The sequence below is a fragment of the Mustela putorius genome, unplaced genomic scaffold, assembly GCF_011764305.1.
Source record: "Mustela putorius furo isolate JIRA1106 unplaced genomic scaffold, ASM1176430v1.1 tig00001215_pilon_pilon_pilon, whole genome shotgun sequence".
Lineage (NCBI taxonomy): Eukaryota > Metazoa > Chordata > Mammalia > Carnivora > Mustelidae > Mustela > Mustela putorius.
Window position 1 is genome coordinate 2,154,271 of NW_025421638.1, and position 26,020 is coordinate 2,180,290.

At 38.2% G+C, this 26,020-nt stretch overlaps 1 protein-coding gene, 1 long non-coding RNA gene, 1 other non-coding gene and 1 pseudogene across 5 annotated transcripts in view; 3 read left to right on the forward strand and 1 right to left on the reverse strand.

Moving 5' to 3' along the window:
- Window positions 1–6,287: 6,287 nt before the first annotated feature.
- Window positions 6,288–7,428, forward strand: LOC106005385. Its single transcript, XR_001178706.2, has 3 exons — window positions 6,288–6,677; window positions 6,928–6,972; window positions 7,184–7,428. It is a non-coding gene; the product is annotated as an uncharacterized LOC106005385 (long non-coding RNA).
- LOC123394058 lies at window positions 6,726–6,856 on the forward strand. Its single transcript, XR_006608829.1, has one exon. It is a non-coding gene; the product is annotated as a small nucleolar RNA SNORA24 (small nucleolar RNA).
- A 215-nt stretch (window positions 7,429–7,643) lies between the features above and the next one.
- PRSS12 (serine protease 12) overlaps window positions 7,644–26,020 on the reverse strand; it is a 73,084-nt gene continuing 54,707 nt past the window's right edge. The window contains exons 10-13 of one of the 3 annotated variants that reach the window (XM_004748010.3): window positions 24,591–24,669; window positions 23,779–23,901; window positions 11,201–11,481; window positions 7,644–9,777 (exon numbers count right to left, since the gene is read on the reverse strand). In XM_004748010.3, coding sequence (XP_004748067.1) covers window positions 9,470–9,777; window positions 11,201–11,481; window positions 23,779–23,901; window positions 24,591–24,669 — 791 coding nt within the window. In that variant the 3' untranslated portion in view covers window positions 7,644–9,469. Of the gene's footprint in view, window positions 9,778–11,200; window positions 11,482–17,005; window positions 17,197–23,778; window positions 23,902–24,590; window positions 24,670–26,020 lie in introns of those variants that run through there. The other 2 variants (XM_004748011.3, XM_013053940.2) reach the window with 2 other exon arrangements.
- On the forward strand, window positions 21,697–21,889 carry LOC123394057 (annotated as a pseudogene).

Here is a 26,020-nt window from a genome sequence, read left to right on the forward strand (position 1 = left end):
ACTACTGCAGTTAAAACCACAAAAGGAAAAAGGAAATAGAGTAGGGAGAAGTAGCATAATTGAATGAGTATTCTATAATGAGCTGTTTCATTTAGTGTATCAAATGAGGACCAAAGCATTGTCCCACCATCATTTAGAGTTCTAACATTGCATTCTACCTTTAAAATCTTTAAACCAACCTTCATTTACAATAAATTTTTAAATTCTATATATTATTACATGTCTACTGAGTATTCTAAGTCTTAAAGATTTGGCTGAATCAGTGGCTAAATTCATTAGGCTTCATCTCAAATGCCCACAAATATGGATTATCACTATCTCAGCCACAAATTTCACACTAACAGTATATAGAAACCATCACTAAAGCACAACTTGTCTTAAACCAAAAATAAAAGATTAGAAAGTTATGATTGTTTTATTAAGCTCTATTTTAAAACAGTTATAGGTTTACAGAAAAGTTGAGAAAATGGTACACAGGAGTATCCCTCATCCAATTTCCACTACTCTTAAGATCTTACAATACTATATACATCCGTCACAACTAAGAAGTCATCATTGGCACATTACTATTAACCAAATTTCACACTTTATTCAGACTTCACTAGTTTTCCAACAATGTCCTTTTTCTGCTTGCGGTTTCCAGCCAGGATACCACATTACATTTAGGCATTATTGGTCATCTCCTCTGGTGTGACAGTTTCAAAGACTTCTTGTTTTTTAAAACCATGACGATTTTGAGTACTGGTTAGGTAACTTGTAGACTGTCCATCAAACTGATTTTGTCTGATATTTTTTCTCATGGTTTGACTAGGGTTAGAGCTTTGTGGAAGAATAACACAAAAGCAGTAAAAAATGTTTTCATCACATCTTACCAAGGAATACACTATCATTATGACTTCTCACACTCTGTTACTATTGATCACCTGTTCTAGGTAGTGTTTGCTATATTTCTCCACCATACAGCTATACTTTCCCCCTCTTGTCTTACCCTACTTTTTGAAAGCAAGTCTCTAAGGGCAGCCCATACTCAATTTGGTGTTGGAGGAGAGAAAGGGGATCAAACTCCACCTCCTGGTAAAAAATAGCTTTTCAAAATAAATATAAAACTTTCTCAATTCCTTAAAACATATACTGATTGCCTCAAAGCATTCCATAATGCAATTCCATGCTTATTTAATATGAGTCACTCTGACAGGCACTTTATTTTTTTTTAAGATTTTATTTATTTATATTTTGAAAGACAAAGATCACAAGTAGGCAGAGAGGCAGGCAGAGAGAGAGGAGGAAGCAGGCTCCCTGCTGAGCAGAAAGCCGGATGTGGGGCTGGATCCCAGGACCCTGAAATCATGACCTGAGCCGAAAGCAGAGGCTTTAACCCACTGAGCCACCCAGGTGCCCCTGACAGGCACTTTAAGTAAGAGTCAGACACAGTCCTTCACAGGGAGTTTATAAAATAATAAAGATATAACAAGAAAAATCCAAGTACTATAGTGTGTCAAAAAAGGAAATCAAATTCAGTTAGAGTAATGAAAAGTTTCAAACAACAAGGGATATTCAAGCAAAGCACTCAAAACTGAATAGTATTTTTACACCTGAAAATATATTAAAATTGAGCACCCATTTACGATTAAGAACCTAGATGTCCATCAACAGATGAATGGATCAAGAAGATGTGGTATATATACACAATGGAATACTATGCAGCCATCAAAAGAAATGAAATCTTGCCATTTGCGACAACATGGATGGAACTAGAGCGTATCATGCTTAGCAAAATAAGTCAAGCAGAGAAAGACAACTATCATATGATCTCCCTGATATGAGGAAGTGGTGATGCAACATGGGGGCTTAAGTGGGTAGGAGAAGAATCAATGAAACAAGATGGGATTGGGAGGGAGACAAACCATAAGTGACTCTTAATCTCACAAAACAAACTGAGGGTTGCTGGGGGGAGGGGGTTTGGGAGAAGGGTGGGATTATGGACATTGGGGAGGGTATGTGCTTTGGTGAGTGCTGTGAAGTGTGTAAACCTGGTGATTCACAGACCTGTACCCCGGGGATAAAAATATATGTTTATAAAAAATAAAAAAATAATAAAAAAAAAACTGAACAAGGTTGGGAAGTATGTATAGAGGGAACATATGCCAACATAGTAAAGGCCATATATAATAAGCCCACAGCTAATATCATATTCAATGATGAAAAGGTAAAAGCTCTTCCTCTAAGATCAGGAACAAAAAAGGATGCTCACTCTCACCACTTCTACTCAACACAGTATTGAAAGTCCTTGTCAAAAGCAAGTAGGTAAGAAAAATAAAAAAGGCATCCAAGACAGAAAGGAAAAAGGAAAAGTGTCATTTCTTGCAGATGACCTGATATTACATATAGAAAACCCAAAGACTCCACCCAAAAAAGAACTGTTAGAAGAAATGAATTCAGTAAAGTAGCAGGATACAAGATCACTATGTAAAAATCAAGTATACTTCTATATATAAATAATGAACTATCACAAAGAGAAAATAAGAAAACAATTCCATTTACAGCTGCATCAAAAAAACAAAATGCTTAGAAATAAATTTAATGAAGAAGGTGGAAAACCTTGGTTTACTGAAAACTATAAAACACTGATGAATGAACTGAAAATGATATAAGTAAATATAAAGATATTCTGCATTCATTGACTAGAAAAATATTGTTTAAATGTCCATACTATGCAAAGCAATCTACAGATTGCTGTCGGTCTATAGATTTGACAGATCTCTGTGAAAATTCCAAAGGCATTTTTCACAGGATTAAAACAAACAATGCTAAAATTTGCATGGAACTACAAAAGACCCCAAATAGCCAAAGCAATCTTGAGAAAGAACAACAAACCTGGAGACCTCTTGCACCATGGTTGCTAACTATATTACAAAGCTATAGTAATTAAAACAGTAAGAAATCGGCATAAAAACAGACACACGGGGGCATCTGGGTGGCTCAGTTGGTTAAGCACCCAACTCTTGATTTTGGCACAGGTATTTCATGATCTCAGGGTTGTGAGATCTAGCCTGGCATTGGGCTCCATGCTCAGCAGGGAGTCTGCTTGAGATTCTCCCTCTCCCTCTGTTCCTCCCCTCTCTAACATAAATTTAAAAATCTTTTAAAAAAATAAACAAAACAGATACATTGATCAATGGAACAGAATAGAAAGCCCAGAAATAAACCCATGCATATATGGTCAGTTAACTTACAACAAAGGAGCCAAGAATATACAATGGGAAAGGACAGTCTCTTCAATAAGTAGTGCTACAAAAACTTGACAGTCATATGCAAAAGAATGAAACTGAACTACTGTCTTACACCACACACAAATGAACTCAAAATGGATTAAAAACTTGAATGTAAGCCTGAAACCATAAAATTCCTAGGGAGAAACATAGGTGGTAGGCTCCTTGACAATGATCTTGGTGATGATTCTTTGGATCCGACTCTAAAAATAAGCAAGTGGGACTACATCAAACTAAAAAGCTTCTTCATAGCAAAGGAAATTTTCAACAAAATGAAAAGCCAACCTACTAAATGGGAGAAATTATTTTAAATCATATATCTAATAAGGGCTTAATATCCAAAATACATAAACAACTCATATAACTCAATAGCAAAACATTAAACAACCCAACTTAAAAAATGGGCAGGGGATGTGAACGGACTTTTTTTTTTAGATTTTTCAATTATTTACTTGAGAAATAGAGTGTGTACAAGCGAGAGCACAAGCACGGAGAGCAGCAGAGGGAGAGGGAGAAGCAGACTCTCTCCTGAGGAGAGACTCTGAAACCATGACCTGAGCCAAAGACAGATGCTTAACCAACTGAGTCACCCAGGCATCCCTAGACATTTTTCCAACGAAGACATAAAGACTGCCAACAGACACATGAAAAGATCCTCAACATCACTAATAATCAGGGAAATGCAAATCAAAATCACAATGAGGTATCATCTCACCCCAGTCAGAATGGCTAGTATCAAAAAAAACAAAAAAACAAAAAACAAAACAAGAAATAACAAGTGTTAGCAAGGATGTGGAGAAAAGAAAACCCTTGTGCACTGTTGATAAGAATGTAAATTCATCCAGCCACTTGGAAAACAGTATGGAGGTTCCTCAAAAAATTAAAAATAGAATTACATATGCTCCATCAATTCCACTGCTGGGTATTTATCTGAAGGGGGAAAAAACCTCAAAAAGATATATGCATCCCCACGTTGAATTCCTAACCGCCAATACCTCAGAATATGACAGTATTTGGAGACAAAATCTTTAAAATGTCAATTAAGGGTAAATGAAGTCATTAGCATAGGCCCTAATCCAAAATGACTGTGTCCTTTTAATGAGATTGGGATTCAGAAGCTACAGAGTGCAAAGGATCTGAAGATACCAAGAGAAGAGAGCCATCTACAGGCCACAAAAAATCTAAAAGCAAATCTGTGGACACCTTGATCTTGGAGTTTTAGTCTCCGAAACTGTGAAAAAATAAATTTCTGTTGTTTAACCCACCCAATCTGTGGCATTTTGTTAGGACTGCCTTTGCAAATACAGATGGTTAAGAGATTCTAAATGAAATCTACTTTGGCAAAACTATGCACTGTGATTTAGTATTTAAACTTTGTTATTGAATCGTACCTTCCCTTCATTAGTGAGATGCAATAAGATAGAGAAGAAAAAGGGTGATGGGGCGCCTGGGTGGCTCAGTGGGTTAAAGCCTCTGCCTTCTGATCCCAGGGTCCTGGCATCAAGCCCTGCATCCAGCTCCCTGTTGAGCAGGGAGCCTGCCCCCCGCCCCCTCTGCCTATGTGATCTCTGTCAAATAAATAAATAAAATATCAGAAAAAAAGAAAGAAAGAAAGAGAGAAAAGGGTGAGAGAAGAGCCTCAGAAACAACTTTAGTTCTTTCATGTTAGAATTTATTTCCTATAGGGGCGCCTGGGTGGCTGGCTCAGTGGGTTAAAGCCTCTGCCTTTGGCTCGGGTCATGGTCCCAGGGTCTTGGGATCCAGCCCCGCATCAGGCTCTCTGCTCAGCGGGGAGCCTGCTTCTTCCTCACTCTCTCTGCCTGCTTCTCTGCCTGCTTGTGATCTCTGTCAAATAAAACCTTTTAAAAAAAATTATTTCCTATAAACTTATCATTCCAACTCTAACCATAATAGCAATTTTTGCTCCAATTAAATTATTTCCCCCCAGAACAGTATGTAGGGGTTTCATGAAGATTCTGTAGAGGTCTACTATGGTACTTTATTCACCAGGCCTCTTGATACAATCTTTCCTGGCAGCAACAAACCTTCCCAGAGGGTCCACTACTACCCCAAAACGTCGCCTGGAACCTCCCTTTCGCTTCATAGAAGAGGACAAGGGAAAACAGGAAATACATTTAATTGCAGTTAGTAAGCACACGTCTTGGACTTAAGAGTATTCCCAAATATTTTTAATTCAACTTTACAATAGGTGACTCTATTTTTCTTTAATTGCACCCTCAAAGAATGTACAGCAGGGAGGTAAGACTCAGGCGCCCGCTTGCCAGAGTCAACCGCGCCCAGCTGCGGCCAGATAGGAACACCCCACTATGGGTCCGTCTGCAAGGCGGGAAATCAGAAAGACACGTAAATCTCCCGTAAACTCTCCTGCCCCCTGTCCTTTGCTTTTTCTAAGCTTGTGTTTACAGACTCTTTTGGCGCGGCTTCCCGTAACGAGTGTGAATACTCCTAAGAGATTAGAGCAGAAAAAAAGAAATAGAAAAAAAATGAGAGAAAGAGACTGCAGATCACTGACACCTGCGCTTCAGGAACAGCAATTCCAGCGGAAGACCAAAGTCCGGGATAGTTCATGAACAGACCAAAAAATCAGCTAGTTCCGTATATATTCACCCATCTAAAAATTTAGAAGCTGAAAACTATATAACTTTGTGTTTTGGTAACTACGGCAACTTCAAACGTAACTACCCTAAAGTAAACAGTAAACAAACTTTTCACCTTCCCAGACAGCCGGATATTAGAGAATCAGGATTCCCTAGTCTCGCGAGAACTTCTGACTCCTGTGTGCGCGTGCGTCAGAATCAAAGCGCTGGTGAGCAGCCCAGTCCCCACGACGGGCGGGGGAGGTGGAGCAAACTCTGAGAGGAGGGAGGGGCCATCAGGAAGGGGTGGAACCTTGGAGGGGCCGTGAAGGAAGGAACGGAGGGAAAAACGCGTGCGCCCCGCCCCTCGCGGCGCTTCCCCGGAATAGCGTCACTAGCTCTATAAGAGAGCGTGCGCCGAGAGAGCGGGCCTTTTACATCCGGGAGGCGTCGGGGTTGTGTTACGTTAAGCTAGGCTGTCGTGTTTTGTGGACCACGGTGGTAATTGGGGCAGAACTTTTTGGCTTAGTTAAAATGCAGGAGATTCAAGAGTCGTGTAGTGGTAGGTTCACTTCAGCTGTGAAAACCTCTGGGTTTGAAAACCTGAGGAGACTTAGGTGTTCATGAGGTCACGAGGCGGCCACGTGCAGCCCTGGTTGCCGAGTCCAAGAGGCCGAACGCGCTCGGGTCTTGGGCACTCGGGCAGAGGCTCGAAACACAGGGCGACTTCGGCAAAGGTCGTGAAGTCCGCTGTCGGTGTCCAGTGGCCATCTTGAAACTGCTTCGCCGGTACTCCCCCGTTCAGATGTAGGTGAGTAGTGTCTCGCTGTGCATGCGCATCCGTTATGGGATTGTGAATCTCCATGTATCTTTGGGACCTGTCGGCTGTGGCAGTCTCCCTTCCTAGCCATGGAAGAGCATATTCTTGTTTATTGGCAAAGCTGTCACCATTTAATTGGTATCAGATTCTGACTTGCACAAGTAACATTCTTCACTTGAGAAAACTTGGAGGGTGCTGGGTTATCGGGCACACATCTAACTCTTGGTTCCAATGTTTCCAGGAAGCAGAAGTAATTGTTCCGATGGACGATAGAAAACATGACCTGGTAGGTTCCTTTTTATTAATATTTCGTAGTCAGTCTGAAACTCTTAGTGCTAGGAATTGGAAGGACAGAATCGGCCCGTTTTTGCTGTTACGTTGTAATTGGAAAGGAGTTAATAGCCAGCTAAATAGAAAGTAACAGATAGTTGCTAAGTCTTCAGCACCGTGATGTGAGTACAGATCAGTGTTTCAACGTTGGTTATCTTCTCTTGCAGGTAATCAAGAAATGCCATGTGCTATGGGTGAAGTCCTGTTTGTTTAGAAGCCTGTGGCGCACTGCCAAAAGGTGATTTTAAATCTCAACAGCTTGGGTATTGAGTGGCGAGTAATATTCTGAAAACTATCAGGGTGGGGTGTTCGATATAGGTCTGAATTTTTTGCCTATAGCCTTTACGTAAGGAATAGGTGAGCACTTTCTTGCTTGCTATAATTAAGTAAAATGCTTGATTTGTCTGGAGAATCCGTGTTCTCTGACTAAATGATAAGGAGGTGGAAAGGTATTTGTCACTGCAAATAATAAAGACTACCTCTTAGGGTAAGAACTGGTGTTGCAATAGTATGGAGGAGTATCCTTGTGAGGTACTACAGTATTTGGAGGGAAACCACATTAAAGGCAGATACCCCTAAGGGACAGCACAGTCATTTTGTACCACACAAAAGATGAAGACTACGGTATAAGGTGAACAGTTATGCACTTTATTCACACAAATGTGCACAGAACACATGTGTCTTTTAAAAGTCACACTTAATGCTTAACAAGAAAAAATTAGCTATAATAAAGATATACGTTATGAACCAAGTATTCCAGTTTGAGCAAACTGTAGGCTGCCTGTTCACTCTCTGTCTTTAAAAAGTGTCCGACCTCTGGTTTTAATAAAATTTCAATATAAATGTTCCTTGCATCTGCACTATAGTTTAACTAGAAAGGTGGCCTGTGCGACATTTCAGTAGAGAAATTTTCTCTCCTGTATTGCACATTTTCTCAAGCCCTTGTGCAGGTGTGCATTGTGTAGCTCTATCGTTTCTGTAAATGTAAATGCTTTTAAAAATTTCCTTTATCAAAAATCTTGAGCTTTCAGAAAAGTTTAATGTTCTGCCTGATAACAGCATTGCAGTTCTGTACACTATTAAGCACCTTTATGTTAGCACCAGTTTTTTACAAAAAGGACACAAGTGGATGCAGTGGAGAAAGTATTGAAGCCCCCTTCATGTGGATTTAGCCTTTGAAGAGGATTACTTAACTAATCTTGATCCTAAAGTTCACACTGACTTTTCTACCTGTCTTTATGCATCTATTTCTTGGATATACAAAAACTGTTTAAACCTAAGGGCTCTTGATGTTAGCAATCATAATCTGGTGGTGATTGCTTAGGGAGCCTGAGGGGCATGCCTTCTGTGTTTGAGCAGAGATTTTGCATTGCTATCAGGAATGTCCTGAAAGGGTACATGGTAAGCAGCTGTCCCTTACTGGTCTGGGAAGTAGCCAAAGGGGAAAATGGCCTGCAGACCGCAGTGGAAGGAGGAAAGAACATTGTTAGTACTGGGTCAGTACTGGATCCCACAGGCTTAGCTTAGCCTCTGGGTATGTTTCTTACCAGCCTTTTATAAATTATCAGTGAGGTGCATAGCCACTTAATGCAGGGCCTGGCATGTAGGTGGTATATGAATTAAATTAGTGGACACAAGTTAGAGTTTTCTTCCCACTACATGAGCAGAGAAAGCTTTGTTAATAGTTATTTTTACTAGCTGGGACAGGACAGTAGAAATGTACATGTTTTGGTCATTACAAGAAAGTTGGAAACAGATGGCACTCTCAGTCATGGTACAGCAAATTGGCATGATGCCAAGGAAAAATAAAGCTGTAAATTTTAGGGTAGCTGAAAGTAACTGCTAGGGGATGTTAACAAGTAAGATGGATAAATTAAGTTGTACATCCTAACAATTTGAAGACATTCTTTACTCTCAGGTATTCCAGATTTTGCTAGGTAACTAGAATATGTTGCATGGTACAAAGGCTTTATTCAGGAATGTATTGTGACTGATCCTATTCCAGTTTAGGTTTATAATGGATTCCTTCACCTTTTTGGCCCTTGATTTCCTCATTTATCAAAGGCTACAGAAATTTCATTGTGGAAATTTCTCAGTCTTGAAGAAAATCTGAGCTTAATTACACAATACTATTTTTAATAAACCGTATTGATTCAGTTATAAACTTGTAAGCTAAATGAAGACTGCCTTATTGCACAACTGACAGTAATCTCTGGAGAGTGATGAGAATAAAGATTCAACAATGCTAATCAAGAATAATTAGTACTACACTGAGGTATCTAACAAAGAATGTTCACATCACAAATTTCTCAAGCAGCAGTGGTGTACATTATTTAGTCACAACACAAAAGCAGGAACATGGCTCTCATCCCCATAAGTTGGCATCTCTGGCTGAGTGTTAATGTAGAGGTTGAAAATTTTCCAACATATTCCCTTCAGATTTCTGTGAAGGATTATAATTTGGTGACACTTTTTATCCAAGGTACAAAGGCTGAGACTTTGGTATAGACACCAGGTGAATCCTTGGCTCCACAGCCGTACCCCCAGGAGGTCACCCCATACACAACCCAACTCTCTCCTGACCGAACACACATGAGTGGTCCTCCACTGTCTCCCTGGCAGCTGTCAACACGTTTGTGTTCCTGCAGATTTCCAGCACAGAGCATTCTTCCTGTAAACCGACCCTTATAACGTTCTTCACAAAACCTCTTGGGAAGCAGGGGGATGGCTGCTTGTTGTAGAGTTCTTGAATAAGCTTTTCCTAGTCAGACCAAATAATCTGAATTAGATGGCAGCTAAAGACCTTACAGAAAATATTTAACAGTTAAGTGAACATTTAATATTCTTAAAAATAAAGACCTTACTGTGATCTAGTGTAGTTTAAATGAGTAATAACTAAATGGTTTAGGACATAAAGTGGCAAGAACTACTCTAAATGTAAGCATGGCATTTTATAAGTACTGAGAAGCAAAACATTACTATATACCAAACAGGCCTAAGTTTGACCATTTGAGGTTAGTGTATTCTACTGGCAAGCTACTCATTGTACAGTGACTAAAATATAGAACTGATATTCTCCACGAGTCTTTTCTTGGATGTAAATTGCATTGTTTTTCTTGCACCCTATTTACTCCATTGGAATAACTCATAATAAAACATTGTGTGAAACTGACTCGACTTTGTCATTTCTGTTAAATTATGTGTCTATAGGAAAGTAAATGAGCCTTCCCTCATGAATTGTAATGGATATAATTAAAAGCCTTCCCAGAGACAAAATTTGCCTCATAGATGCCCGTAGTGTACAGAGAAGGCATGTACTCTAGATTTGATAATTGTATCATCCAAAAAGTGTTTTCTCACTTTTCTGCAGCTATGAAATAATGCAATTACAAAGCCCATATTTTGTTCAGTGTGTGATGAACACAAGTTTGACTAAATAAAACACTGAAATTATCACACAGGTAACAACTACTTTCATGGTCTTTCAAGAGTACAGTGATCAGTGTTCATTTTTAATGGAAAGCAGTCAATCAACCTATCACTTCTTCCTCAATAGCCATTTGTGAATCAAGCACCCAATCCAGGTAAGCCCCACATCCGTTTCAGGGGCCATCCTGAACAAGCACTAGCTGATTTAATTCTGTAGCAAAGGCAGTCCAGAAAATTGTTTGCCTGACTGAAAAATGAACATCTTGCTCTAGCTTTGGGGTTGGGAGGGTGGGATCTCCACTTGAAAGCAGCTGTTCTTTTGTCTGTTCTATATTTAGAGATTTTCTATAAAATTGAGCTTGATAATAGCCTTCATTACAGAAAAAGCAAGGCCATCATATACCAAAGCCCTCTGCTGGTGTAGCTATATCATTGTCCTGGAAAAGTTAAAATAGAGTCAGCCAGGCACAGGTGTTGGAGTAGGGTCTTAAAAATTGGTTTCCTCGGTCTCCCTGCTAGTCTGAACCCGAGAGTACAGGATTCTCTATCCTATAAGGCAATTGAATTCTGTCAATTTGTTCTAATAATAATGGTAACAGTACCCTCAGGATATGAGTCCAAATGTTTGGCAGAATTTCTAAACAACTAAGCCTGAACCCAGGTTTTCATAACCATTGTACACCCAAAAAGTACTGATAATCCCAGACACAAGAACAAGCCCAGGTCTCATTCGTTCTTTGTATTATCTACATTACCTGTGTCTCCCCATCCTGTTATGTAACAGTTGGAGGCGGTTTTCTGTGGCCTCTCTCTCCGGAGTGGCAAACAGGCCGGCAAAACATGGCTGCTAAATCTAACACATTGCTCTTCTGGTCCTTCTAATCTAACCAGAGCGATGTCATAGTCACTGCTGTCAGGTCGATAGCCCCGATGAATCACAATCTGCTGAACTCCGATTTCTTCTTCAAATTCTTCTGGCACCAAAGTATGATAATCCCCAACCCTAACAGCATAGTTCCTTGTGCTGTTACCATACCTGAGGGGCAGAGAGTAGTAAGCGGTTGGAAACAACTCTCAGGGACAGTGGATTAAGCTACTTTCTTCCTAATCGTTATCCCTTTCTGTAGTTTACCCTTTCCAATTCTCTGAGCCCACCACTCTCGGCTGTGTACTTCAAAGCCATTTCATCGCTTCATTTCACAGCTTAATCCAGGTTCCCGTGTAATCGTTTCCTGAGAAGAAGCAAATGTGGAGCACAAGTAGCAAATAACAGCTAATTGTTAACTTGTTATTTTCCCATCATGAAAAAAGATGAAAACAGGAACAAACAGTATAGAGTAAAATTACTGTCTTGTATTTGCTGTCTTTGTTTTTCTATCATTTCTGAGATGTTAGTTCATCAGAAAGCTCCTGGAGAGCAGAAATCATCGCTGGTCTAGCTTTGTATTCCTCAAAGCACTTAGCACAACCCACTTGACTCCTGTTTCCTGTGAACTGAATACAAACCAAAACTATATTTTCAGGGTGACATATATTCAGTATATTCTCTCAAATCTGTCCAGATGTTATCCAGATCTGATTGAAAACTGCAGTCTACCCTTTGTCCTCCAGCACTCCCAATATCCTTATTCTCTCTTTAACACCACTTTCTAACAGGCCATCTGAGTTACTATTACATTTGTAGCTCTGTCTCCCTCTGCTTAAACAAGAGCTATCCACGGGCAGGAATCTTTATGTTCACTGATGAATCTTCAACACAACAGTGATCCCTGTTAAGTAGAAATGCAGCATATATTTTGATTCAGTAAATGAATGTATATTTTTAATGTGTCTTTTTCCCTTAAACTATTCAATTTAAGTAGAAACAATATTTACTAAATTGAGAGTTCTCAGCTTGTTTTTTCAACCACATACCTTGATTGTGGTGCATCAACCTAAAGCAGTTTCCCAACCTCAGCACTACTGACATAGGAAACCAGATAAATCTCTGTTGTGAGAGAAAGGCTATTCTGTGCATTGTAGAATGTTTGGAAGCATCTTTGGCCTCTCTTCACAAGGTGGCCAGTAAAGCACATGCACACACCCCTCAATTTTGACAACCAAAAATGTCTCCAAACATTTCCCTATGTCCTCTCTGGTGCAAACTGGCCACAGTTGAGAACTACTGACATAGACTACATGATCCACCCCACTTCCTGATTACTTCCTCTTAATCACTTAAGATTCTATGGCACCTTGCTTACTTACCACCTACCACTACTTAAAACATTCTTGATGGCTTAATTTCCAAAATGCCCTTTTAGTTCCCTAACTTTCTCACCTACTCCCATCATGATACCCAGAACTGGTATTCACCAAATACTACACATTTTTAAAGTCTTGATTTCAAGCATTTCCTACTTTCCACCTCCCATTTTTACAGTTTTGACAGCTCTATACTCTTTCAACCCCATTAGACTTCAATCCTTTAATTCCACTAGTTTCATTTACTGCAATCTCACACCACTTATGATTTCCCTTTTTTACCAGGCTTGGATTACACAATCACTCTTTTGCAAAAACTCAGTCCTTCATTCCTTTCATATGTGGTTTCATCAACTCAGCTCCTACTTTGGGCTAGCATCTGATTTTGAGTTGGGAAAACGTGGTACAGCTCTCACCTTAATTCTTTTAATGAAAACTTGGAAGTCTTACACTAGATAGGAGACCTGTACTTGAATGTGAATTTAGAGAAGTCAGGATTTTCTAGTGACTGCCTATTTAAGTACAACCTCACATTTCCTCCTATAAAATTACTGGAAACTCTAAATTGCTCAAACACTAAATACCCCTATATAGGTCTTGTGGTATATAAAGTAGTTTACTTAACTATGTCAGCACAAAATACTGAACAGTGCAATGAAGATGATTTCTCTTTTTCTGCCACCTATTGCTGATCTGTAATACTAACAATTTCCTGTGATTCCTTGATCCTCCACTTCCAACCTTAAGTCATCACAGATCTTTAAAATTCAGAAGGCTTCGGGGTGACTGGGTGGCTTAGTGGGTGGGTTAAAGCCTCTGCCTTCAGCTCAGGCCATAATCCCAGGATCCTGGGATGGAGCTCCGCATCGGGCTCTCTGATCGGCAGGGAGCCTGCTTCCTCCTCTCTCTCTTTGCCTGCCTCTCTGCCTACTTGTGATCTCTGTCTGTCAAATGAATAAATAAAATCTTTAAAAAATAAATAAAATAAAATTCAGAAGGCTTTTTATACATTGTTCCCAGAGAATACACTCTTGTGGATTCCACTTCAAAATTTAAGTGAAGTTTGGCATTATTTCATATCCTGAAACAGTAAAAAGTAATACTCATGGAGAAAAATCAGATTTAAATACATCATTTCTACTTTCTTTCTTTTTTTTTTTTAAAGATTTTATTTATTTATTTGACAGAGATCACAAGCAGGCAGAGAGGCAAGCAGAGAGAGAGGAGGAAGCAGGCTCCCTGCTGAGCAGAGGGCCCGATGCGGGCCTCGATCCCAGGACCCTGAGATCATGACCTGAGCCGAAGGCAGCGGCTTAACCCACTGAGCCACCCAGGCGCCCTCATTTCTACTTTCTGTGTACTGATACTATTATAAAAATTCAGTATGCCTAATTAATGTATTCAGGTTTTGAAGTAAAACCTCAAGTGATTTAACACCTTTCTAAAAAGAATAATGGCCAAGGGGCACCTGGGTGGCCCAGGTGATTAAGCATCTGACTCTTGGTTTTGGCTTAGGTCGTGATCTCAAGGTCATGAGATTGAGCCCTGAGTGGGACTCCACAATCAAGGTGGAGTCTGTTTGAGATTCTGTCCCTTTGCCCCTCCCACTTTGCTCTCGTGTGCTCTCTCTCAAATAAATACATCTTAAGGGAAAAAAAAAATTGCCAATACATCCTTGGAAGTGCTGCTGAAATGTTTCATATATCTCTAGCATAGAGTTGAAGAAATTATCTTGAGCTCCACTGTCCAGTACTGTAGCCAGTAGCCACATGTGGATAGTCTGAACTAAAATGTGCTCAAAGTATAACATACACAATGGATTTGAATACTTAGTATGAAAAAGATTGCTAAATATATTGTCTTCATAGATAATAAGTATTAAATATCCCAATTTTTATATTTTGCAATAATAGTTTGGATATACCAAGCTAAATAAAATATATAATTAAAATTAATTCAGCCTCAGTTTTTTTTAATAGTTATTTAAATATTAGAGAATGCACATGAGCAGGGGGAGAGGAAGAGACTCTCAGACTCCCCACTGAGTGTGATGTGGGGCTCAGTCTCAGAACCCTAAGATCATGACCTGAGCCAAAATCAAGAGTCAGACATTCAACTGAGCCACCCAGCTGCCCCTGACCTATTAGGTTTTTTTTTAATCTTCTAATGTGGCTACTGGAAAACTTAAAGTCACATTTGTGGCTCACATTGTATTTCTGCTAGATGGCACTGGTCTAAAGAAACAGTTTGGCATAAACTAGGTACCCTGTTTTATTATATCTCTCTAATGCAGTCTCTTATATTGCTTATAATTTTTAAGCCTGAATTATGGACATTCCCTTCATATGTGAACTTCTTATATCCTTTCAGATAATTACATTACTGTTCAAAAAAAAAAAAGTCATGGCTGCAATATTTTCCCCTCTTTGAAATACAGCTGTGATACTTTGCTAAAGTAATCCTTGTATCTAAACTAGCCATATAAATATATTCTACATGATCTGAAAATTGAGTCTTCAGCCAGTAAACAAAGAAACGACATTACTGCAGCAAGGAAATTTTGTTTTAATTAAAATACTCCATTGTTAAAGTCTTGGGCAATCTTGCCTTAATGTAGTAGTCTGTGCCTGGACTTCTGCAGCAGTCTGTCCAATAGCCTTGCTGCTTTGAGTTTTAACTTTTTCAGTCCCTTCATCATACTATAGCCAGAGTGAGGTTTCAGTCTGACAACACAACTACTCTTTTGTATACCCTTCAAGGGCTCTCCATTGTCTACACAATAAAGTTGAAATGCCTTACATGATATGCAAATTCATCCAAGAATGGCCGTTGCCCACCGGATACCAGCCTGGTCTCTCTGCCCCTATCATTTTAGTTGCTTGAAGAGGTGTCTCATACACCTGTCTTTATTCAGACTACTTGCAGTATCATCCCACCCCTCCCATTCTAATAATGGCAAAAACTGGTTTTATCACTCAAGTCTCAAGTAAAAAACTCCTAGGAAGCTCTGCCTACCCTACCCGAAAACTGCCCAATCCTGTCTTTGAACACTCCCAATCACACTGTTCTCACATTTATAACAGTTTCTAAGACTAAGTTATCAGGTCCTCCCAGGTAAAGACTCTGTAGGTGTAGGAACTATGCTATACTCATTTTTGTATCCTCAGCACTAGGCAAGGTGGGTGGCACAGGGAAAAGTTTTAATCAGTGTATGTAAAACTTCTTTTCAAAGATATCCACATCTATATATATACACTGTCATCCCTAACTTAACTGAAGTCAGAGTCCACTTCTCACCAGTTCTATAACACCATCACTAAAATTTCTAGTACTTTTTTTTTTTTGAGAGAGCAAGAGAATGCACACATGAGGGGAGGGGAATCGAGAGACACACAGAGAGAGAGAGAGAGAGAGAGAGAATCTTAAACAGACTGTGTGGAGTGTGGAGCCCATTGTAGAGCTAGATCTCACAACCCCAAGTTCATGACCTGAGCCAAAATCAAAAGTCACACACTCAACAACTGAGTCATCAAGGCACCCCCTATTACATTTTTTTAAATCCCCCAAATATCTAATGTTCTTGTTAATGCTGCTGTTTACCAGAATTACCTGTACCACTTCTAAAAATATAAATTTTCAGGCTACACAATCTCTGAGAATATTAAATTAATAGGGCTGACATAGGACCATAGGTGATTCAAATTCACAGTCAGGCTTAAGAACCACTACACGAAAGACTTAAAGGCAAAGTGATAACTCTTGCCCCCTGTATGCCTAGAATCTCACGAGGTGAAGTGAGCATCATAAGAGATTACATAAAGGCATCAAAATGCAAAACCAATACATATTACATGCATATACTGTGTTCTCAAATCAAGTACATTTCAGCCGATACTTTTGAGTATACTCCAAATTTAGTATGCTCACTTATCAGGAGTTGATATTAAACTGAAAACAAAATATTTACCTGAGAAAAAGAGGAAAAGCATCATTCTTGTCAAAATGAATCTATTAGTACCTATACTTTTAAAGTTGTCCTAATTTTAAGGACCCTCTAAACCTAACCAGGGATTCCCACACTCCTTTCACTCCAGTTATTCTTAGAAATAATCACAAGCTTGGAATTTGAAGAACATCCAAACAAGACTGGATTAGTTAGCTAACCAAATACTTGTCTTCTACTGTCACCTCTCTTAGTGGGTGTGATTATATACTCCAGGGATAACACTTTGGCTGAGGTTCTTAATATTGTGGACTCTGAAAACATTTACTGTAGTTCTAGATTTCTTAAGAAAACATATCAAGGAACCTTTTTTTTCCCCCCAACATAAAAACTCTAGTTGAGCTTCTGTTTCTTTGACAGACTTTATTATATTCAAAAATCCTTCTAAAACAAACATTTTAGGTTTGGCTGACACACCATCCACTTGTTTGCTTTGCTGAAATGCCTTCAACTCCTCCTCAAAAATTGGATGAAATTGCCAGACAAGCTTGAGCAAGAAAGGATCTGAAACACAGCAGTTTAGTAAAATCCAATGCCCCCATTTTCCTGAGATTCTAGAGTTTAAGAACAAAAAATTACTGGAATTAAAAATAAAAGAGTTAATTCACGCTGCAGGGTGTGATCTTTATATGTGTTTTCTACATAGATTTCATCTCTTTAAAAAGTACTCTATCTCAACCTATACACATCTGCTACTACTAGAATCTGTTTATTGCTTTGTCTGGATGAAACTCAAAAAGTGATTGAAGTTGCTTGTGTAAATGGTTATAGTTGCTTAGAAGTGACCTTCTCTGCAGGATCTCACAGTGTCGTGTGTGTATGTGTAGATACATCACATATATAGTGTGTGTGTGTTGTGTATGTGTTCAGGAAATGGTTTTAGCATGATTGATGGTATTATGTATGTCACTAAAAGACCATGCTCCTAATGAATTCTACTAGATTCTAGGTTATGTTGGAGCATAAGCTGAGCACCTCACACTCCCATGATTTTAAAAAGTGACTGCACTATCTCTGTGGCTCATCTTCGTAATTACAAAGATTTAGACATTTCTGATTTTCAGAGCAACAGTCTCGGACAATTTCTAGCTGCTATAGTGTTTCTAGGCAAAAAAATCAAAAAGATAAAATCAGGTGAAGCTATATATTCATGATCAAACCAAATTTGCAATAGAACTACAGAAAAAAGAGAGTCTTATTTTGCATTCTTTCCACCAAATGATGCTTGTTACCAGAATAAGCAACTAAAAGGAATTAAGTGTAATATTTATGAACTTTTCTCTCAATTATATTGCTGCACCACAATAGAGACAGGGTCATTTCATGATATTCATAGTTTAGAGTAGAAAATATCAAAAGCAAGTAATTTATATTATGTAAGTTTCATAGGGACTACAAAAAAACCTGATTTATTCCAAGTTTCCATTTCAAAATGCCAACAGGATACTGCATTCCAAAGTCTGCATTACATTAACACTAGGAAAAATGAGAAAAATGAGATAGAAGGCCTATAAATGGTGACTCCCCAATTACCTCAGTTACCCTAATTTTAATGGCATAAAAAAGTGTTTGGGATACAGCACATATGAAAGTTAGAAACAAATTAGAATTTGATTACTGGAACTCTGTCAAGCCTTACAATAAAGTACCTTATCATGTAAAGAGGCTACCCTATGTAAAATGAATATGACAGGATTGTGGATCTGAAGTAACTGCATTCTGATCTCAACCTCCCATGTCATCATTCTTAGATTATTCTGACATGAGGGTTATTTAAAAGAATGACTATAAAGGCAAAACAAATAAACATAAAAATCTGTCATTCCACAGTATAAAATAACACAGATAGTAACAGCAGTCTATGCCTTATTTAAAAAAAACCCTATTTCAAAAAAAGTTTTCAAGAACACTGGCCTATATCATCACTGCAAGAAGTAAACATCAAGGAAGGCCTGATGAACAAGAAACCATTATAGAACATATGCAGAAGTCCAGTAGTTAAAGCAGTTGAGCTATCAATAGAAAAAGGAAGTGAGAGCTAACTTCTAAACATGAAATTTAGGTCCCCAACCAGTAGACCTTAAATTAGACTCCTAAGGGACATCTGGGTGCTCAGCTGGTTAAGCGTCCAACTCCTGGTTTCAGCTCAGGTCATGATCTTGCAGTCGTGGGATCAAGCCCCACATCGAGCTCTGCATTCAGCATGGAGTCTGCTTCAGAGTCTCTCTTTCTCCCTCTCTCTCCCTCCCACACTCTATCTCTCATAAATAAATAAATAAATAAATAAATGTTTTTTAAAATAAAAAGTGAATAAATCAGACTCCCAAGAAATCTAAAGGAAGATATAACCTCTCGGAACCTGAAGATCCTGCTTCTACAGGGCAGTTTCCCTGCAATTCCAAAGATAATTGATTTTTGCAAATTTCAGCATTTCTGATAATTAAAGGAAGGCTGTTTTAATCCAAAGTCCTTGAACCCAGAAAAAAACAAAGTTGGGAGCTTATTCGCAATCACTAGTAAGTGTCCTTAGTTTTTTAATATATTCACTGCAATAAAGATGTAAGCTGTAGTCTCCTTAGGCACTGCAGAACAGGAAGTCTATGAAATCTGGTAAAGGTTACAGACCAAGTCAGATGGATATAAAACACATTTGCAAAACAATTCTCTCCCTACACATAGTAAGAGAGTCTTGCATTATATCTACAGCATCTCAAAATGCTGTGTATCATCATCTGCTCCTCTACTTTTTAATTAACTGTCTTTATCTTATACTGAGCAGATAAAGGGAAGAAATTCAGAAATGACATATGGAAGGAATTATCTGTTGATCTAGGTTTAAGATACCACAATCCTCTAAAAGCATCCAACATTCTTAAACAGATCCACTATCTGGCAACTGAGCCCCCACTTTCATCATGCAACAACCATTTAGGAGTATCTCCTCTGTGCCAAGTAATACACTAGACACTCAGTTTATAAACGGAAGTGAGATGATTACTGACTTTAAGCAAGAATCTAGAAGGGGCATGCCAGGGGAGGAATAATGACATGTAAACAAACAAACCCAAACATGTACCAGAAAGAAAAGAAAAAGATCATCTAGGGACCCCAAAAGTCAGATAAAAGTTTTCAACCTCAAGTACAATTTTTGGGTAATTTCCCTACTTTAAAACTTTAAGCCTTAAACCCTGAAGTCCATAACTTTTAACAGAGACCTGAAAGACAAGGTATCTTAGTCAAGAGGAAGATAATGTAAACTGAACCTCTGTAGTTATTTTGCCCAAACTCTAAGCCCTAAGACAGGTTTCTCCAGGTTCTCTATAATTTCCTACCTTCTTTTTTTCCAGTAGTCGGTGTGTTAAAATCATCCTGAATTTCCTACTTTTGATAATAATAATCTTTGATTCCCTTTCTTGAAACTCAACATAATAATAGGCATTATTTGTTTTGAATTTTACAGTTTTTAACTTTTCAGATGCTTAGCAGATCATTTGTTCCTTCATTATTGCCTTCATTTTACAGGTGGGAAAACTGAGGCTCCAACAGGCTAAATAATTTCCACAAATTAAAGCTAAAATTGGAGAACTGTGGCCTTGGTCTCAATGGCCAGATCCAAGTCTTTTGTTACACAGTACCAAGTTTTACTGATTTCTGTCACAGTGGGTCTACTTTCTCTCCCTCCTTTTCTACCTTCTGTCTCTATTATAATAGCCTTGTAATAAGTCTCCGCCTAGTTCCAGCCACAGTGAGTCTTAATCACTTGGTAATATAGACCAATTCGAGTCACTCCAGAAATGTGTATGCAGATTTTTCATATAATTTGAAGCTCATTCACAGACCCCTGGATTAGTAATTTTGCTTTACCTCCTCAGATTTATCCTGTATATCTCCAAATGACTCATCTCCTAAAACTCTCTGATCTCATTTCGAGCCTCAAAAAACTAGTGGTTTTCTACCACCTCATGAATGAAACAAAATTCACTATCCTGGCACTCCAGGCCTTTCCTGATTCTCTACTCTAAGTCCACTACCAAAGCTCTAGATCACTATCTTAACTAATAACCACCACTGTTCAAATATGTCTCAAGTTTTTTCACCACCATGTTCTCAACATGAGACATTATCCACCTTCAGCCTCTACCAATATATGAATCCAACCTCTGTGCTTGAACATACTTCATAACAGAACTTACTATTCCTCCCACATACGGCCCATTCCATCTTTGGTCCTAATCTTAAAGAAATAAAAAATAAACAACTCTTCATGTTAAAAAGAAAATTGTCTTTTCTCCCATTACCATCTGTGGTACTTGAATCAACAGGTAACAAATCTAATCCAATTCCACACAAATTCCCCTGTCTTTTTTGCCTTCCCTGGTATACCACATCATTTTTTTTTTCACGGTGTGGCACCTAGAACTGAACATAGTTCTCTCTCTTTGATAGTGACAGTGCTTTTGTCTCTGCCAATAGCTTGAGTACAATAAGAATAGCAAGACTCATCGATGCTGTCTTGCCCCTGTTCTGTCAGTGCTGCCCACTACTTATTAACTCTGGGCAACTTCATTACATCACTGACTTATATTAAGTTTGCAGGACTCTAAAACTCATGAGGTCTTTTTCACTTGTGCAACATGTAAGCCAAGTTTCCTGGAACTAAAGTCAGCATTTTACTTCCTCCCTATTCCACAATGCTTGTTAGAATCAGCATATCAAGACCTTTTGCTATCATGGATCTTATCTCCAACATATGTCCATCTCAATCTTCTGACATCCAAAAATATAATTAATTTACCATCTTTTTGGTGTCTTTATCAGTTTAGTGATTAATATGTTTGGCATCTTTTCCAGTTTAGTGATTAATATGTTGAATAGGACATGGATAAGTATCCTGTGAACTCCAATATTCTTCCTCATCATCATTATTCAAAAATCCAGATCATACTCTATTTTGGCCACCAGGCAAGTGGGTCTTAACCATTAGTGTTCATAAGAATCATCAGAAGCTTTGCACAGTGGCAGTATCATAGCCAATGAGGTTTATCCGAGGCACGACTATTGCTAATTGAAAACTTTTCCCATAAGAATCATCAGAGATGCTTGATAAAAATGCCAATTCCTGAGGCTCAGCTCCAAAGATTCAGTAGATCTGGAGTAGAGGCCCAGGAATCTGGATTTTTAACAAGCTGAATGTATCTAATATTGTTATAGAAAGACCACACTTTAAAAATGGCCCCTTGGGGAACCTGGGGCTCAGTCAGTTAAATGGTTAAGCGTCTAACTCTGTTTCAGTTCAGGTCATGGTCAGGGTCATGGGATTGAGCCCCACCTCAGACTATGCATTTGGCATACAACATAGTTGTGATAAATCATTGCATAAAGAATATAATGTTCAATAAAAAGTGCTGGTAAACTAACTATCCATGGAAGTATAGTTAGGTTCCTTTCCCATACCATATACACAAAAATAAACTGTAAACAGATTAAAAACCTAAACATGACAGGCAAACATAAATTTTCTTAGAGAAAAACTAAGATAGTATCTTCATCAAGTAGGGCTAGGAAAGGATTTTTTAAATAAAATATAAAAACTTCTATCAAACTTAAAAAACTGACATACCTAAACATGTTAAAATTAAAATATCTTTATAAGAAAAAGATTTTAGAGAAGTGATAGGACATACCCCTGATTGAGAAAAGGTATTTATAATATATAACAACAAAGACTATGCACACAGAACAAATTTTTTAAATCAATTACAAAAAAAAATCCAACAGAAAAATAAGCAAAGGATATAAACAAAGAAGTCATGAATGAGGAAGACACTAATCGAGGAAATGGAATTAAAAAGAAATCCAAAATTTTAATAGTGGCAAAAAGTAAGACTGTTGATAGTATAAAGTTGAGTTGGGGATCTGAGTACAGAGGGACTTACACATTGCCAAGATATAAATGGATACAATTACTTTAGAAAGGAAATTAGTAGTGCCAAGTGAAATTGAAATGTACCCATACTCTAGCAAAATGCTCCCACATATATGTACCCAATGAGACATAGAATGGATATCTACTATCACACAGTTTTTTCATAGTAAGAGAATGGAAACCACCTAACTACCCATTAGTATGGGAATAAATAAGCTGTGATGTAGTCTTCCAATAGGAGTTAAGATTCACATGGTGGTTAAAGTGAACAAAATCTATATGGATAAATTACAAATATACAGTGTAGCCTTATAAAATCACATATGGAAAAATATAAATAAAAATTTTTGCTTGTAAGAATTTCTCAATGACATGTTATACATTTTATGTAAGACTTTTTATTATGACCATTTTCAAATACATAATATAGTGAGACTCCTATACATATCACCTTGCCTCATTAATTATCAATATTTTACCAAAGATTGGTATGCATTTAGACATAACAAAATTCATGCTGAGGAAATGGCCATGAGCCAGGCCAACCAAAAAGAACAGAACAAGAAGAAAGGAGAGCCAGGTACTACTGCAGGCATTGCTACCAAGAGCAGTGTGATTCTGGCACATTTATTTTCTCTGCGTGGCCTCCCCTCTGAACTGGGAAGACTTGAGATTGGACTGATAAAATAGGACATAAGAAAATAATCAGGATGCAACCTTTCCAGAAGGTACAAATGAAGAAATCTAAAAGGCACAAAACACCAAGAAGACCCAAAAGATCAAAAACAATAAAATTTGTACTCCCTATTCTTAGTGTTTTGTAACTAGATAATCCGAGGTCTCTTCTAGGTCTGCTGGGTTATGATGTCACCCTCAGATATGTTCTTGAGAAAAGCACTAATACAGCCACCTTCCCCAGCCCCCGAAAACACATTGTCTTTTTTCCCTATAGCTTGCTTTAGTACCCCAGTAGCTTTTGGAAGGATCTCTTTGCTCCTTCTGTTACTTCCCCCCACTTCCACAGTGTTGTTGGCATAGATAAGGAAGACTAGTAGCCTGGCTCTGTCACCCCAAGTTTCCAGTATGCAACAGAGAAAGAAGGAATCAGAAGAAAGGCAAATAAGAGCCCAACTGAGTCGTCTGGAAAGGTAGACACATACCTCTTGAAGCAGTGTGCCGCTGTAAGGACCCAGCAGCTACTCAGGAGCGTGGCCCCACAAAGAAGCCTGCCATCTCCATGGGATGACTTTAGCCGGAGGGACACTTGCCAAGGCCAACCACCCCTAAGAAGAAGGTAAGTCACTTAACTCCACATAAGGTAGAAAAGGCAGAGAAAAGCACCCATTAAAACAATGACTCAGAAAGCTTGCAGGTTAGAGAAAAGCAGTACAAAAGGGACCCTCAGATATAAAAATCCCTTCCTAGAACTCTGAGCAGTCCACACTGAAGATTCCCTTGTGGGTATTTGTATGCATCCCACCTATCCTGACAGTCATAGAATCAAGTTGAGTCTTCTTTATACTTCATTGTTTGAAGTGTATTTTCTCTCCCCACTACCTCACCTAGGCAGCCTAAGGAAGTATCTGATAAGCGAAGTACTGGTTTTCCATGAGTAAATGCAACAAATAAAGAAAATTATATTAAAAGAGTCAAGTCTAAAACAAATATATTCGAAATTAAATGAATTTTGTAGTTATGTGTTTTTTTCAGACCTCCTGTTAAATTAATTTCTACCACATAACTTTAGTATCTATTTTATAAATCAGAGGGTAGTGATCTAACGACATGACCTATATAAAGTAAATGTAGTTCAAAAAATGTGAAATTATTAGTGTAATCTGTATTTAATTTACCCAATATTAAATAAATAAAATAAACCCCTTACATAACACTAAAAAAAAAACCAATTTGTAACACTGTGTAGAGATAATTATATATAGATAATTCTGTAATATGGAAAAGAACATTTTACCTTAAAGAATTTTTCCCACCAATGATCCGCTTCTGCCGGTGGTGCACTAATCTCAAGCCACACACAGACGAGAGGGATTCTGAAGCAGACAGAAGTTATTAATCAGATTATCATATTGCTGATAGTGGGATAAAGACACAAGTGACACATTACCTGCTACTTCCTTCTCTATTTTAAAATGTCTTCTCTCCTCAAATTATAGGATACTGTTTCTTATAATAAAAATTAAATGTCTTCTCACTTTACCAAGAATTCCCAAGCAGATCAGGAACTTGAGGAAGTTTTCCATATTAAGTGTGGACTCTGCCCAGTACATCATCCTACAGGTGCCTACATCTCCTCCACTGATTTCAGAAATCATTTGGGAGTGTAGGAAGGGTAAAGCAAGAGAACTGCAAAGGCAATACTGGTCTAAACTACTTGCTCTTCATACACAACATTGCCAAGCCATGTCTACAAAAATCTAATTTAAAGGAGCAAAGCACATTCCTGGAATGGGATTCTGATCTAAATTCACGTTTACATTTAATCATATAGCAAATTAACTTATGGAAAGTTTTACTAAACAGTCTAAGTGGCATTTGAGGGAATATAGTCAAACTTCCCAAGATAATAGACTCGATCAAGAGCATAAAAAAGAGTTAAGAATTAAAATGTATGAAAAAGTGGTATACAAAAGAAAGTATGACTATTTCAAAAATAATTTTAGGAAGGAGGAGAATCTCTATAGTATTTTGTTTCCTTGGTTAAGTATATGTTTTAAAATATCGATAGATAGTTTTTCTATCTGTGTAAGAAGAAAAGGCTGAGAATTGCACCATGACCATGAAAATCTAATCAACATGGGGCGACTGGGTGGCTCAGTGGGTTAAAACCTCTGCCTTCGGCTCGGGTCATGATCCCAGGGTCCTGGCATCAAGTCCCACATTGGGCTCTCTGCCCAGCAGGGAGACTGCTTCCTTTCCTCTCTCTCTGCCTGCCTCTCTGCCTACTTGTGATCTCTGTCTTTCAAATAAATAAATAAAATCTTTTAAAAAAAATCTAATCAACACTAATATTCTCCCAAAATAATCACGTAAAAGGGAGCTCAGTAGGGAATCAGCATTGAATTACGTGTACCAAAATCATTAATTTGCCAAATGATCTCAGAGACATGCTGTCAATCTTTAATTCTCATCTCTTTAGGATATGAGTCCTCTAGATGACACAGCAAATTATAAGAGATGAGAAAAACATAAGTTTCAAATAATGGTCCAAGTCAAGTCAATGCATAGAACACCAAAATAAAAGAATGATGTAATTAATACTGAGCAAGCAAAACTGAAAGTTTACATCATCTGGTGCAAGGCACCAGATTATAAAAACGTAAAATCTATTTAAAGCCATAAAATCCACAGTTACCAAAACAAAAACAAAATTAGAAAGCAAAA